Genomic DNA, 14,750 nt, shown 5'->3' with positions numbered 1-14,750 from the left:
CTAAGCACCAGAGACTTGAATTATGGAGGAGATCGGGATGCTTCACGCAAGCTCCACCAGGAGACCAATCATCGAAACGTGGAAGCTGCAGATCATCATCTCGCGAATCTCAACCTAATCTCAAACTCGCGGGAAGCTGCAGAACGGTGGACATGGATGGAGCAGGATCTTGCGAGATGCCTCCGGACGGACAAAAGCCCCTCGAAGAATGCCATTGCCCAACGGCCCTTGAATCACAGGACAGCCTCCGTTGCATGATCGGTTGCCACCTTGCTAATGTAGGGCACAGGTACTGACGAGTCACGCCCTCTAGATTCAGGGCCGTTAACGGGCTTCATCGGGTGGCCATTCTCTCCCGGACGATTGATGACCGACGTCAGATCCGTTCCCAAGCATGTCAAGCATCTCACGCATGTCAGGCATCGCAGCCGAGAACATATCTCTTGGTATCTTTGTCCTACGAATTCACATTCTGATGCACGGCAACATTATGCGAGAAATTCGAAGGCTTCCTTGCAAGCACGTACGGATTACACTACTGCACGTATCTAGGTCATAGGTCGTTCAAATCGACACACCCTCCTTCGCGAATTATTTGCCACAGAGACTTTGTAGCCTATGTTGCTTCTACGGGAACGCTTCGTCCCAGAAGGCTGATCTTAACACTCTACGCGCACCAGAGCTCGGGGTCCCCGCCGGATAGTTTGCGAATTTCTCACAATATTCGTCCAACCTATGCTCTCCACAAGCGCCGTATCGCTGGAAGGTTCTTGGACGTTTCATATTGGCAAACACTCTCGTTTGTTGTGAAGAAGCTGCAGATGCTTGACACACCGCAGAGAAAAGCCTCCCTCAGTCCTCCGATAGGACTATAATCAATGCAGAGCTGATTTAAGACTCTAAGTTATTTGTCCAACTATTTTGCTCGGCCGCACTCAGAACACGCGTCTTATCTCCAACGCACTCAGGGTGCGCCCACAAGGAGCGGCGTGTAGCGGCATCCTCTAGGTCAATTTCGAAGGTGGATAGTTTGAGCGGCGACTACTGTGTTGCGGCTTACGTGGGCATCTTCTTCGGTGTCTGTTCGAATCCTCTATCCTGGTCAGGACTCCTAGGTTCCGGCCGCAATTTCATGAGGCATATGGCGGCACGCACGTACCCTTCAGGGTCCAAAGTCTTGCGCTGTCGGACCACGATGCTGTACCGCATTCACTGAACTTTTCGCTGGCAGTTTCATATGCCGTCCCTTGAGCATATGCTGCCACTGAGGGTCCCGGCTACTCGAAGACCGCAGACTGCAGCAGGGTAACGGATACGCGTAAGTCCCCTTGTCATTCTCGTTAAGAACACGGACCGGATGACAAGCAAGCAAGGTAAAAAAGAGGATTTCCGTATCCTATCGAAGCGGTACGACATAGCCGTCCCACATGCTGCTATCTTTCTTGTCCCCCTTTTTTTCTGCCTGTCCTCGCTCTCTGCACACAGCTGCGGCTCCTAGAGCACGCGTCTAATGCCCGTTTATTTTGTACACAGTAGTTCTGTCCTCCTCGAGGACGTATCGAGGGAGCACTCTGCTGCAGAAGCATGATACACAGAGCTACGAGAGGAAGCTTCCATCGCAATCCGAGTCTGAGATGCCTACACCCACTGGCATATGCGTGGCCGAGCTTCACCGAAACCATGTGCATCAAGACAAAACTTGGTGAGCGTGCGCATCACATGCGAGGGATGGAGAGTCCCGTAAGATTCTCGTGAAATCCACGCTTCAGCTTCCCTTGCTGTCACGTAGCTGCGTTCATGTCATAGCCTCTCTCAGCATACCTTCTCCTCCCACAGCACGGAATGACCAGTTTATTCCCCAGAAGCCAAAAACAGCTCTGGTCCTAGATTCCTCAAGATTTCTTCACAAGACATTGAGGATTCACTCGTCCAGGCGAGAGTTTACGCCACGCGATCACCTCCGCATGCACCGCATCCAGTTGCGTGAGGCTTCCTGTGTAACAGACGCTGTACGACAACCCCAGGCGAAGCATGTCCACTCGACGCCTCATTACCGGCACCTGCTTTGCGCCTCCTTCTCCCCTGGCAAATACCGTCCATGGTCGTCTGCCGCACGAGAACACACTCATTCTCTGTCCCAGGCCCTGCATCCACCACTCAACTTTCGCCTTTCACTTCTCGCCAAGACTGCCGCCGCCATGCGCGCGTCGCACAGCTCGACCCAGCGCAGCGGGAGTTTCCAATTCTCGGAGCGCTCGGATGCCCGCAGAGGCTCACCACATGCGCCGCGACGCACGTGGCGGCGGCGCGTGGCATCGTCTCGTCTGCTGTGCTAAGTCAGATCCGAGGGGCAGGGCGGCATCGCTATGGCGGTGTCGTGTTACTGTGGTCTGTAGAAGCGGCAAATGGGGGCCCGGATCTCTGTCCGAGGACCAGCGAGCCGGGAGTTTTGTTCTCGTGGCGGTGAGCTTTGCTGGGCCGATGTGGGCGCTGCAGGAGCAGGTGGTCGTTGTGGCGAAGCTGGGGCAAGCGAATGGGTAACCTTCCATCGCGTCCTGCTGCTGCTGATATGCATGTTGACGAGGTCGCGTTTGTCGCTTTTCCGATCCTGCACGATTCCGGGCTGGGGCGGGGCTTCTGTCGCACGGAAAGCCTCCTGCGTCTTGGCTGGAGATTGTGTTTACGGTAGGCTCCTATGAGTACTCATTCACTGAGGCCATGCTCGACAACGGAGCCCAGGCCGTGCTTCTGGATAATCTCCGTTGCTCGACCGCGCATTGAGCGTCGCATCTCTGGCGCTCGAGGAGCATTCGTGGACCTGTGGACTGCTCTCCACCAGGACAGTGTTCCCAGACCGCGTTTCGTCGCACCGTGTAGTCTCGTTCTGCTCTTCCCGCAACGCTTCTATCCTTTGCTTTGGCGGACTTCAGTCACAGTGAATTTCCACCGTAGAAGTGCTCTTGGAACTGCTGTTCAATGGCTTTTGACTTGGGCGGGTTACTCCGTTAATTCGCCGACGTCTTGGGTGCTCTTATTTAGGTGCCACTCCTTCGACTGTTCATTTCGGAACGGCTCACTCTGATTGATTTCACTGTGTTGCCAATCCTTTGAACGGCTTCAGTAGCCTTGATATGCGTCAGTTCACCGATGCCCGAGTGCTTCCCCTAACACGGAACGGTATGTCATTCCTATTTACTCTTTGAACTTGATGCTAAACACCTTGACTGTTCATGAAGGACAGAAAAGCCAAAAGTAAAGACACTCCGCAGCACTCCACGCTCAAAAACCACCATCAGGGTATCACTCCCAAAAAGGTACATCCCATCCGTAGACGCTGATAAACGCGCTTTCGCTCAAGTGGCCACGAGAAGTTCTTCGTTGCTCAAGAAAATACGTTTCCTTTGCCCCAGCTGCCCGTCCAAGTTCCTACAACCTTATCGTTGTTGCTGCTGCTGCCCCTGTCCTTGCCCTTGCTGTCCCTGCCCTAGATCCCATGGCTGGCGATCCAACGGCCTGATCTTGGCGTAGAGTTCCGTGTCGCAGAAGTTGTAATGGGGGTCTGTGAAGCAGAATGGGCTTCTCAGGAGCGTTTCCGCTGTTGGACGATCGGCTGGGTCACTGCTCTCCGCATTAGCTACGGTCTTTGCTCTCCCATTCCGCAGTGCCGGGAATAAGAGACGAAAAAAAATAGAGAACACTCACATCGTAAAACAATCATACATGAAACTAATCGCCGCGGGACTAATGCTTTGACAAACATCATCCGGGATCGGCGGAGCCTGGTTCAGACTCCCGAGTTTATAAATAGCGCCGATAGCCTCCTCCTTGCTCCACGGCCTCGACCCGGCAAACATCTCCAGCACGACGCACCCGAGGCTCCAGATATCGACTTTTGCGGAGTAGCCCTGGCCCTGACTCCGTATGACTTCCGGGGCCATCCAGAAGACGGAGCCCTGCATGCTGTTTGTGGCGTCGTTGCCGTAGATATTATCAGTCTTCTTGCTGATGCCGAAGTCTGAGATCTTGCAAGTGCCGTCGAGGTCGAGGAGGATGTTGTCGGCCTTGAGGTCGCGGTGGAGGATACCCTCTCTGTGCAGATAGGCGAGACCGTTCAGGCTCTGCCGCGTCAGGGAGCTGACGACGGGCTCCTCGAACTTGCCGTGCTTGCGCAGACAGGAGCCGATGCTGCCGCCGGGAATGTACTCGAGGAAGATGGAGATGGAATACTCCTTGCGCTCGCAGCCGAGGTACTGCACGATGTTGACGTGGTCCAGGTGCTGCATCGTGTCGATTTCCTGGTCTAGCGCCTTCACCATCTCGCGCATCTTGTCTTTGTCTTGCCCGGCCGCTTTCGGGTTCACCTCCACCTGCTTGACGGCAATCAGCTCGCCCGTCGTGACGTTCATGCCCAGGTACACGCGCCCGAAGGTGCCCTTGCCGATCAGCTGGCCTTTAACCCAGCGGAATGTCGGCTGTCGCTGCGGGACCGGGCTGTGCGCCTGCGGGATGGTGTCGAGCTGGAAGAGGCGGGAGCCGCGCGGCGGCTTGACCTGCTCGATGCGCGCGCCGAACATCTTGGTCGATTTGCGCCGCACGATGTCGCCGCCCCGCAGCGTGTTGACGCGGGATGGGCCGGGCAGGGCGCGTGTGCCTGGCTGCTGGTAGGCGCCCTTGACGACCTCGCGGATAGACTTGGCGCGGCCGAGCCCGCCGCTCTTGCGGATGTTGCGCTGCGCGACTGTCTTGATGGTGTCGCCTCGCTTGAGCGTCGATTCGTCTGAGCCGAGCGTGTCGGCTTCGTCCGCGGAGGTGCCGGGAGTGGTTGTTCGGCTGGGCGCGGAGCTTGAACCGGTCAAGTTGCCGGACGTTATGGGCGAGGGAAGCTGCTCCATCTCTTCCTCGATGACGGGCTGGGGTTGGTCGAGGTTGACGTTCGGGAAGAACTCGTCAAGATGCTCCACGAGTGCTTCGGCGGGAGGTCTATTCGCCCACACGTCGCTTGCGAACGATTTTCTATTCCGAGCGTACCTGAGGGACTCGTCTGGAGAATCGGCAGGCCAGGGCGAGCTGGCAGATGGGGGCGCAGAGCGGTCGCCGCCCGGTTGTGAGTCCCTGTGGTCGCTTTCGGTGTGGCTGGTCGTGGCGCTGTGCTCGGCTGATCTCCTGGGTGACTCGACTCGCACTCTCGATCGGGAGGTCTTGACGGAAAGTGAAGGCCGTTGCTTAGGCGAGTCTCCGTTCACGGAAGGCTGTGGAGTCGGCACAGGAGTAGGCTGCTTCTTCGAAAGTGGCATCGCGAATAACCCGTCATCAGAGTCATCATCAGAATCCTGCTGAGCAGCAACCGGCGGCTTCCTCTCAAAAGCAACGTCGGGTTCCTGGAAATCCAAGCTTGGACCGTAGCTTTTCCTGCTCGCGACCCTTGAGAGGTTCGGCTGCGGTGCCTGCGTCGTACTTGGGCTGACCTCAGGGCTAGCCCCACCCCTCACCGCACCTTGCTCAGCTTGCAGCTTCGCGATCAACGGATTCTTGGCTGGCATTTGCAGTGTCAGGGCAGGCTTGCCAAGAACAACATCTTCGGGCACATCTTCCTCATAGTCAGGAATCTTAAACATCATGTTGCCCTTGCTGAGCGTGTAGCTCGGGCTGCGAGGTGACCCACCTGGACTTGCAGTTCCCGGCTCCTTGAAGTCTACAGACGCCATGGCGCGTCGTGGTTTCGTGTCCTTCTCAGATGGAGGCGCAGGTGGAGAGGTGGTTGGCGGAGGGGGTGGAGCAGAAGTGGGCGCTGTGGGTGCGCCGACAAGGCCGCTGAGCTTGCCTGCTCCTATCAGAGCGGCGCCTATGCCAGAAGTAATGGAAGGACCGTCAGGTATAGCCTTCCGTCGGGCGCGATGAGCTGCATCCATACCCGCTGCTTCGGCAGCGCGCTCTCCGGACCGACGCTTTCGCTGAGCCTCGTCCTGTTCCGACCACGAAGTCCTGACCTTGCCGCCGGTTTTCTTGCTGAGCGAATTCGCCTTGATTAGGGTATCAGTCTCTACTGGAGGCTTTGGCGGAGCTTCTCGCATCGGAACCAGCGGCTTAGCCTTCGCCTCAAACTGCTTCGTCGTCTCTTCATAAGGTGAGTCTCGCCGGGTGTCGAAGTTGACGCCACGTCCTCTTATCCCAACCCCATTGGATCCTTCAACAGGCGATTCCTGCCCAAGTCGCCGCCTCCGCTCATCAAGGTAGGCTTTCTGCTTTTGCTCGTTCATCTTCCGATGTTCTTCGGCCTTCTGTTCTAGCTGCCGCCTCTCAGTCTCAGGCACATCACCTTCAACTTCCCAAGTTCGGTCACCCCTAGGCATCCGTTGCCCGACAACCTCGGTCGACGTTTCTCTACCTTTGGCCATGATTCGTACGGCCTCGGCCTTGGCTGGTACCAGTGTTGATTCCTCTGACCCGACAACAGGCGAGTCTGGCTGGAAAGGCAGAGTTCCGTATAAACGTGCACAGGTAACATCATCGATCGGTCTGCCAGAGAAAGACATTCTGCCGTAAGGAGAGTTCAGGTTGCTTGCAAATCCCAGTCCAAGACCAGCAGACCCCGGCGCCGGTGCAGGAGAATTGACAAATATCTTCAGACTTCCCTGTGGATCGGCGAATTTGGCACGAGCTAGCATCAGCAAGCCGTCATTGAGTGCCTCGTCGTATTCCTTCTGGCCAGGCGCGGTAAGATGAAGGGTTACGTCTGATGTGCTAACTATCCCAAGGCCCTTGCATATCTCATTGCGCAACGCCGCTGCTGAAGCGACGTCGGTGATTTCGATGAGGCGGAAATTCCAGCCGTCTGGAGTTGCGAAGACGAACTTTCTCGTTTCTGGATCTCTTACAGGGGCTCTTTCAGGCGGAGGTGCGCCACTTGGCTTTTCAGGCTCCACTTGCCTTCTAGACGGGGGCCGCTCGTTCAAAGAAGTCTGACTGGAGTTCATCGTGGACCGGGCAAAGAGTGCTTTAGGCCGCTCGTAGTGGAGTCCGCCCGGGGAGGTTGGGGAGTCTAGGCTTGACTCTTCGGGCGAAGGGTGAGTGTCGTCCTTCTTCCTTCTCCTGAATCTTTCTAGGAATCCTTTGTGTTCCTTTGCGCTTGTTGGTTCGTCGCTGTTAGACCGTGGGGCGGAGTCTATCGGAGGTGGACGCGCCCCTTCAGTTGCATTGCGACGGGTGTCAATGATTTGGCTAGGCGGTTGAGTAGCATTATACGCGGCGGTATTTGACATATTCGACTCAGCGCTATTGGTTTTGTTGTGATAGTAACGGCCAGATGACGGCGCCGGTACATTACTGCTGGGTGGCTGCGCCAGTCGAGCGCTTTGTAGCCTAGGGCTTGCGTGGGGACTGGAACGCTTCAACGCTTCACGGTGGTTGCCAAATTCGCCTGAGGCGTTCGGACTATGCTTGTTCGACGTGCGGTTTTCTTCAATGCCGCCGAGGATGCTCTGCGTAAACTGACTGCGAGTTCCGTTCTCTGACGTCTGATCTCCCAGTTGGCCCAAAGGAGGCATCGTGAAAATGCGCGTGTTGGAAGATCGCCTTGCAGGAACCGTTGCTGGCGAATTCAGAGTCATAGGAAAATGCCGTCCCGGGCTATCTTCTCCGCCGCCTGCGGTAACTGGCGTGGACAGTACGCCACCCGACTGATTAAGGTTTGGGGAATTTTCAAGGCCACCATCGGTACCGGCACTGCCAAGGTATTGAGTCGAGCTGCGCCGGTTGGGGGCAGGCCTCAGACTGCTGGAGCTGCCGGTGTCGATTATCCTGCGAACTAGGCGGCGCAGTCTTTTACCTTCGTCTCGGTCCTTGGTCTGATCACTGCCGTTGCCGCTTTTTGCGTACTCTTTGGCCAGCTGAGGGAAGATGAGTTGATGCATCATTGCAAGATTGCCTTTGCTGCCATGACCCCGTCCAATGTCTAGAAACTGAGATCCATGCAAGTCCAATGTCTTGAAGGTTTCCTGCCATTCGTTTGAGAAGGAGTTCGCAGCGAGCCAGATGAGAACCCGGTCTATAGGCCAATCGTTGCCGGGATCAGGGGGCGAGATTGGCGTGCTGGCTGAGGTACCATCGGAATGTTGCTGATAGGTGTCCGTTCGCTTCAAGGTGTTGACCGACGGACCATTTGGATGGCCAGAGGGGTGATGTTCCTGCGCGATGGCTTGATTGGGCTGTTGTCGATGACCCGGCGTTGGCGGCGCGTTCTGATACGCCCGACTGTCAGCATAGAACCCTTCCTCTCCCGGCGTGGTGATTGTTGTATCATTGCCGCGTCTTGTGCTCGCGGGATCTCGAGGATTATCTGTTCCTGCGGTGTAGTCTACGCTACCGCCGCGGTAGTAGGACGGATGGTCGGCATACGGACGGGAGGGCGCGTGCAGCGGTGGAATGCCTACGCCAGGCCCGAAAGATTCACCGCCCGGGATGTAAGTGGCTGACGTGAGAGGCTGGCTTTCATTCTGCGGTGGCGGCTGCGTACCCATCCCATAGGCCTGTTGATAGCCTTGGTAGGCATTGGGGTTGTACTGTATATGCTGAACTGGTGTAGGCGGCGGAGGATAGTGCCTGTTCCAGTAGCCTTGTGCGCTCCCAGGGGGAGCGCCAGGAGGGGGAGGGATCATCAACCCATGCTGATGTTGTGGCATTGGGCGAGGTGGAGGCGGCGGAAGTGACATGCCATGCTGGACAGGTGTGCTGGCCGCAGGGGGCGGTGGTGGGGGCAAATATGGTCGCTGCACATCCGAAGTGCCTTGTGGAGTTACGTGCCGCCCACCAGCCTGATACATGGCTGCCGGGGGAGCACCACGGCGGAGATTGTTCGAATGTTGTGCGGCGCCTGGATCGGCAAAGGTATGGGCACGAGGACGAGGGCTTGGCGGCTGAGGCGGAGTAGGTGTGGATAGCGAGGGATATGGGGAACCAGTGCCTTGAGAGGGCACGAAGAGCGCGGAGGCTGAGTTGTTGATGTTGGGCACGTCCTTCAGAACCAGGTCTGAGGCGAGAGGGGTCTGGCGGTAGGGAGAAGCAGTGCGCCGGCTTGGCGGGATATCCGGGGCGTTTGATCTTGCGGACGAGGAGCGTTCTCGATTTCTCCCACTCATGGTCTGTGGATGGTGTCCAAGACAGGATTTACTCCTCCGACTGACGGGAGCGCCGCTCCTTGCTCATGACTGCATGGCCCGGTTTCTAGCAAGCTACAATACTGCGAACCTGCGACGTGCCCAGCCCCGGAGTATATGTTTCTAGGAAGGGACAGATGCCAAGTAGTTGGTGTGGTGGTGGTGGCCCCAAGGTAGAGCGCTGATGATGTAGTGTTGTCCAGCAACAAGAAGTTCGAGGATGATCAGCGAGCGGACTTTGCGCACGAGTGGATATAGCGAGCTGAGTACACGTATCGAGGCCGATGCTTCGAGGGGAAGCAGCGTACAGACTAGCCGTGCAGCTGTAGTCTGAAGGATGTCGGGGTGGTATGGAGTCTTTGGTAGAGTGATGCAGTCGAGCTTGGTGTCTGAGAATCGGTCGACAGCGGTTGCGAAACGGTGGAGATGGCTCTGCGTTGGGGGCGGGGAGGATGGAGAAGTGGGAGGTGGATAGCCAGGTAGTGACGAATTTCCTACTGGCCGTTGCTGGCGGTCGACGTTGAGGAGCAATGGTTCAGTTGCCCAGGTGCGCTCTCGTCCGTCCCATCTCACGGGCGCGCTGGAGGTTCGAGGGCCGGGGGTTCCCACAGGCCTTGGGCACTCTGGCGGGCGCATCGCCCAGACCGAGGGACGTGCAGCGGGCCTGGCGGGCGCGGCGGGAGGCAGCACAGACGGCACCTGGGCAGATGCACCAGGCAGTGGGGGCGCCTTAACGTTAAGTACAGTACATAAGAGAAGCTGAAATGCTCCGACATGCCCGACAGTCCCCTCAGCATGCCCGACAGTTCCCTCGGCATGCCCCGTCCAAATGTCCAAATGTCCAAATGTCCAAGAAGGTCTTGTCTTCCACTTCGACATCTGCGTCTACTAGGCAAAGGTGACGCGAGTGAGGTAAAAGCCAGGCCGCGTTTCTCTCTTCATGAGCAGACGCGGATGAATCCCCGGTAGTTATGCCTTGTGACAAGGAACACACATACGGTATCACCCCACCGGCACACGCTGCCCCAGGTGGGATGATGCTCCCACCGTACCGTCATCATTTGCGCAGCAACCGCAGTTTATCGGTCGCCATATCAATCTGAGCCGCTCCCGCAAACTGGCTGTCCTCACCGAACACACTCCTTGATCGTTCACGTTCATACCTGCTGCCCAAGCGGTTCCACCGACATGTCTGACATCAGAACCTCCGAGCTCAAAGACCCCGTTGACGTCGCCGAGTACCTCTTCCGCCGCCTCAAGGAAGTAGGCGTTCAATCGGTCCACGGCTTGCCTGGCGACTACAACCTCGTCGCGCTCGACTACATACCCAAGGTCGGCCTCAACTGGGTGGGCAACGTGAATGAGCTCAACGCAGGTGAGCTTCCCTCTCGTGCTGCGAAGGAGTGCCCAACATGAGGAGCTCCGCACTCCACGAACAGCGATTGCGCTCGCCTTGATACAAATGTTCGAGAAGTTCTCAAGCTCATTTGGGCGCTTTCCGTTCTTCTCTCGCAGCTGGCGTGGAGATGCGTGGAGATGCGTGCATCTGCTGCAGATCAAGAGCTCTGTGCCTGCTCCGGCAGCTCCGCGACCACGTGATTGAGCGTTGCGCCGCACCAAAGATCGTGAAGCTGAAGCTGAAGCTGGATCGGGCTGTCGAGCCCTTGTGTTGGACCACGGACAGAACGCTTTTGACGGCCATTGAGAATGAGAAGTTGGTCGGTGTGGGCTGCGGAGCGTCTCAGGCGGCATGGCACATGGCTACTTCGGCCAGGCGCGTGCTCGGAACAGACAGTGCTGAATGTTTGAGCAGGATACGCAGCAGACGGCTATGCCAGAGTCAAAGGCATCTCCGCCATTGTCACCACCTTCGGCGTGGGCGAACTCTCCGCCGTGAACGCCCTCGCCGGCGCATACTCCGAGTACGTCCCCGTCGTGCACATCGTGGGATGTCCATCCACCATCTCGCAGCGCAGCGGCATGCTCCTGCACCACACGTTGGGCAATGGCGACTTCCACGTCTTCAGCAACATGAGCCGGCAAATCTCGTGTGCCACATCGCTTCTGAACGATCCGCATGAAGCCGCTACGCTGATCGACCACGCCATCCAGGAATGCTACATCCAGAGCCGACCGGTCTACATCTCGCTGCCGTCGGACATGGTGCAGAAGAAGGTCGAGGGCGAGCGGCTAAAGACGCCGCTAGATCTGGAATTCCCGCCCAACGAGCCAGAGAAAGAGGACTACGTAGTCGACGTCGTCCTCCGCGCCCTCCACGCCGCCAAGAACCCCATCATCCTCGTCGACGCCTGCGCCATCCGCCATCGAGCTCTCGAGGAGACCCACGAACTGATATCCAAGTCCGGCATCCCCACCTTCGTCGCGCCGATGGGCAAAGGCGCCGTCAACGAAACCCTCCCCAACTACGGCGGCGTCTACGCAGGCGACGGCTCCAACGCCGGCGTGCGTGAGCGCGTCGAGTCCTCGGACCTCGTCCTCAGCATCGGCGCCATAAAGTCCGACTTCAACACCGCCGGCTTCACCTACCGCGTCTCCCAGCTCCGCACCATTGACTTCCACAGCAACTACATCCGGGTGCGGTACTCCGAGTACCCTGGCGTGCGCATGAACGGGGTTCTGCGCAAGGTAACCCAGAAGATGGGCAAGCTGAACATCGAAGCCGGACCCGTCCCTAGCAACACGATCCCGCAAGCCGAGCGCAACTCCAAGGACCCGACGATCACGCAGGCCTGGTTCTGGCCGCGCCTGGGGCAATGGCTGCAGGCTTCCGACGTCGTCATCACGGAGACGGGCACAGCAAACTTCGGCATATGGGAGACGCGCTTCCCCAAGGACGTCACGGCCATCAGCCAGGTGCTATGGGGCAGCATCGGCTACGCGACCGGCGCATGCCAGGGCGCCGCGCTCGCGGCCAAAGAACTCGGGCTGCGGCGCACGATCCTGTTTACCGGCGACGGCAGTTTCCAGCTCACGGCGCAGGAAGTCAGCACGATGCTGCGCAACAAGCTGAACCCGATTATCTTCGTAATCTGCAACGAGGGGTATACGATCGAGCGCTACATCCACGGCTGGGACGCGCCGTACAATGATGTGCAGACGTGGCGGTATAAGGATCTGCCGGCTGCGTTTGGGGCCAAGGAGGGTGAGGCGAAAACGTACCAGGTCAAGACGAAGGAGGAGGTCGAGAGGTTGTTCGAGGATAAGGAGTTTGCGGACAGTGATGCCTTGAGGTTTGTCGAGATTTATATGCCCAAGGAGGACGCGCCGGTTGCGCTGAAGATGACAGCGGAGGCGAGTGCGAAGAATAATGCAAGATTGGAGTAGGAGATGCGTTGGGGAGCGGACGCTATGGATTCAGGCAGTGGGCTGAGAGAATTGCGGGACATGCCCAACGACGGAATTTCTCAGAACATGGGGCACTGGTATTGGACAGGGCAGGAAAATCAGCTGAGCACGGCTACGGGAAGTCTCGGTAACTTCATGCGTTAGTTGAACCAAAATGAAAATATTTTATCATACACCAGAGCCCCGAATGCGGCAAGGCCACAACAACCGCTGTGCTTTGTACAAGAAAACGTGACGTGATACTGGACGCGCAATGCTGTTGGCGATGTACAACAATGATCCATTTTAACCGAGCAGCATGCGGCGCGGGTCCTCAATGTACTCCTTGACCTTCACTAAGAACGTGACTGCTTCCCTGCCATCCAGAAGGCGGTGGTCATACGTGAGAGCGAGGTACATCATCTATGGATCGTTAGTTCCCAAAGCCCCCCGCCTCTACTGTAGCAGGATAGCACTTACAGGTCGGATCTCGACTTTGCCGTTAATAGCAATAGGTTTTTCTTTGATCGCGTGCAGGCCGAGCACAGCGGTTTGCGGTAGGTTAATGATAGGCGTGCCCATCAATGAGCCAAACACACCTCCCTGTAAAGCCGTCAGATGATTTGCGTAGTTGCTAGAAGCTGAATGAGCTTACATTGGAGATTGTGAAGGTGCCACCGGCCATATCCTCAATGGTCAGCTTGTTATCGCGTGCCTGTACCGGTCAGTATACTTCACGCAACGGCTGTGGTGTTCACGAACCTTCTTTCCGAGATCGGCAATCGCCTTCTCGATGCCAACCATATCGAGCGATTCAGCGTTCCGTACGACAGGCGTCACAAGGCCCTTCTCAGTCGCCACAGCCACGCTGATATCGACATAGTCCCGGTACACGATAGTATCCCCACCGCCAGGTCCCTCAATGGACGCGTTGACCGCTGGGAGGTCCTTCATCGCCAAGACGCACGCGCGCGAGAAAGCGCTCATGAAGCCAAGCTTGACTCCGGTCTTCTTGAGAATCTCATCCTTGTACAGCTTCCTCAACTCCATGAGGGAGGACATATCGACCTCGTTGAAGGTGGTGAGCGATGCGGCGGTGTTCTGGGACTGCTTTAGGCGCTCGGCGATCCGCAGACGCATGCGGTTCATTTTGACGCGGCGCTCCTCCCGGGTTCCGAACGGCTGCTCCATCTTCTTCGGCTCGTCCTTTTCCTTCTTTGGCGGGTCCGGCTTCTTGTCCTGCTTGGTTGGCTGCGGTGGCGGGGATGGCTTCTTCTCCTGCTGTGGCGGTTGCGGCTTGGATTCCTGCTTGGGAGGCTCTGGCTTGGCCTCCTGCTGCTGGGGCTTGGATTCCTGTTCCTGGCCGCCCTTTGGCTGCGAGGAGGTTTCTTGGTCACTTGATGCGGGCGCCTTGGGCTCCTGCTTGGCCGTCTCGGATTGTCCACCTGAAGGCTCGCCGCCGAGTTCCATCTTTACTAGATCTTGCCCTACTGTGACGGTGTCTTCCTCCTTGACAAGTAGCTCTTTGATTGTGCCGGCCTCGGGCGCATTGACTGATACATCGATCTGAGAAGTCTTAGCTCTCATCGCTCTACTGTGCTGTTCACTACTCCTTGTGTACCTTGTCTGTCTCGATGGTGGCAATTTCCTCGTCCTGCTCCACGTAGTCGCCAACCTCTGCATTGGCATAGGTATTAGAGACGTATCCGTAGAGCCTGCCATATATCTGGTTGACCATGTCGTTGATCACTTACGCTTCGAGAACTGCTTCAGCGTGCCCTCGGTGATGGATTCGGCCATCTCCGGCACTTTGACGATCTTCTCCGCTGTGGTACTCGTCAGGTACGCCTGCTCTTGCGCTCGAGTGGACGGAGGCTCAAACCATTGCATCTGTGGGTGAGACTGAAGGAAGCGGTGTGTGGTATCAACGGTGTTTTCCTGCTTGTACGTCAGCGGAGGCCGCTCAGGGCCGAGGCAATGGGGGATGTGGACTCACGATAGAGGAGACGCGAAGAGGGAAGGTCTCGATGCTGGCGAGCGTGCAGAGTAAGACCTCACAGCCGCCACAGCATGCGCAGGCTTGAGGTACGAAGCGCGGAGGAGAGGGGATGACCGCATCTGAGGCTTCGCTGCCGCGACTCTGCGCAAACATTGAGAGCTGGCCATTGTGCAGAAGCAGCAGGACCGCGAGCTCTACAACAGCATACGAGATGAGGATCCTAGGGGTTGGAGGTTGTTGGTTTGACACGGCGG

General features: G+C 57.3%; 3 protein-coding genes across 3 annotated transcripts; 1 reads left to right on the top strand and 2 right to left on the bottom strand.

Moving 5' to 3' along the window:
* Positions 1-3,434: 3,434 nt before the first annotated feature.
* Positions 3,435-9,134, bottom strand: W97_04395 (STE/STE11/BCK1 protein kinase; the record flags this gene model as incomplete). The annotated part of the gene is made up of 2 exons (XM_007782285.1): positions 3,435-3,618; positions 3,703-9,134. The coding sequence occupies 2 exons, from the start codon at positions 9,132-9,134 to the stop codon at positions 3,435-3,437; spliced, it is 5,616 nt and encodes a 1,871-aa protein (XP_007780475.1).
* A 1,206-nt stretch (positions 9,135-10,340) lies between these two features.
* W97_04394 (pyruvate decarboxylase) lies at positions 10,341-12,497 on the top strand (the record flags this gene model as incomplete). Its single annotated transcript, XM_007782284.1, has 2 exons — positions 10,341-10,527; positions 10,966-12,497. 2 exons carry the CDS (start codon positions 10,341-10,343, stop codon positions 12,495-12,497), a joined length of 1,719 nt encoding a protein of 572 aa, XP_007780474.1.
* Positions 12,498-12,803: 306 nt separating this feature from the next.
* On the bottom strand, positions 12,804-14,387 carry W97_04393 (dihydrolipoyllysine-residue succinyltransferase, E2 component; the record flags this gene model as incomplete). The annotated part of the gene is made up of 6 exons (XM_007782283.1): positions 12,804-12,920; positions 12,978-13,100; positions 13,153-13,212; positions 13,260-14,063; positions 14,119-14,174; positions 14,252-14,387. The coding sequence occupies 6 exons, from the start codon at positions 14,385-14,387 to the stop codon at positions 12,804-12,806; spliced, it is 1,296 nt and encodes a 431-aa protein (XP_007780473.1).
* Between the last annotated feature and the right edge of the window lie 363 nt (positions 14,388-14,750).

The sequence above is a fragment of the Coniosporium apollinis genome, assembly GCF_000281105.1.
Source record: "Coniosporium apollinis CBS 100218 chromosome Unknown supercont1.19, whole genome shotgun sequence".
Classification (NCBI taxonomy): domain Eukaryota; kingdom Fungi; phylum Ascomycota; class Dothideomycetes; genus Coniosporium; species Coniosporium apollinis.
Note: the sequence above shows the minus strand (reverse complement) of the source record. Positions and strands in the feature narration are given on the sequence as shown.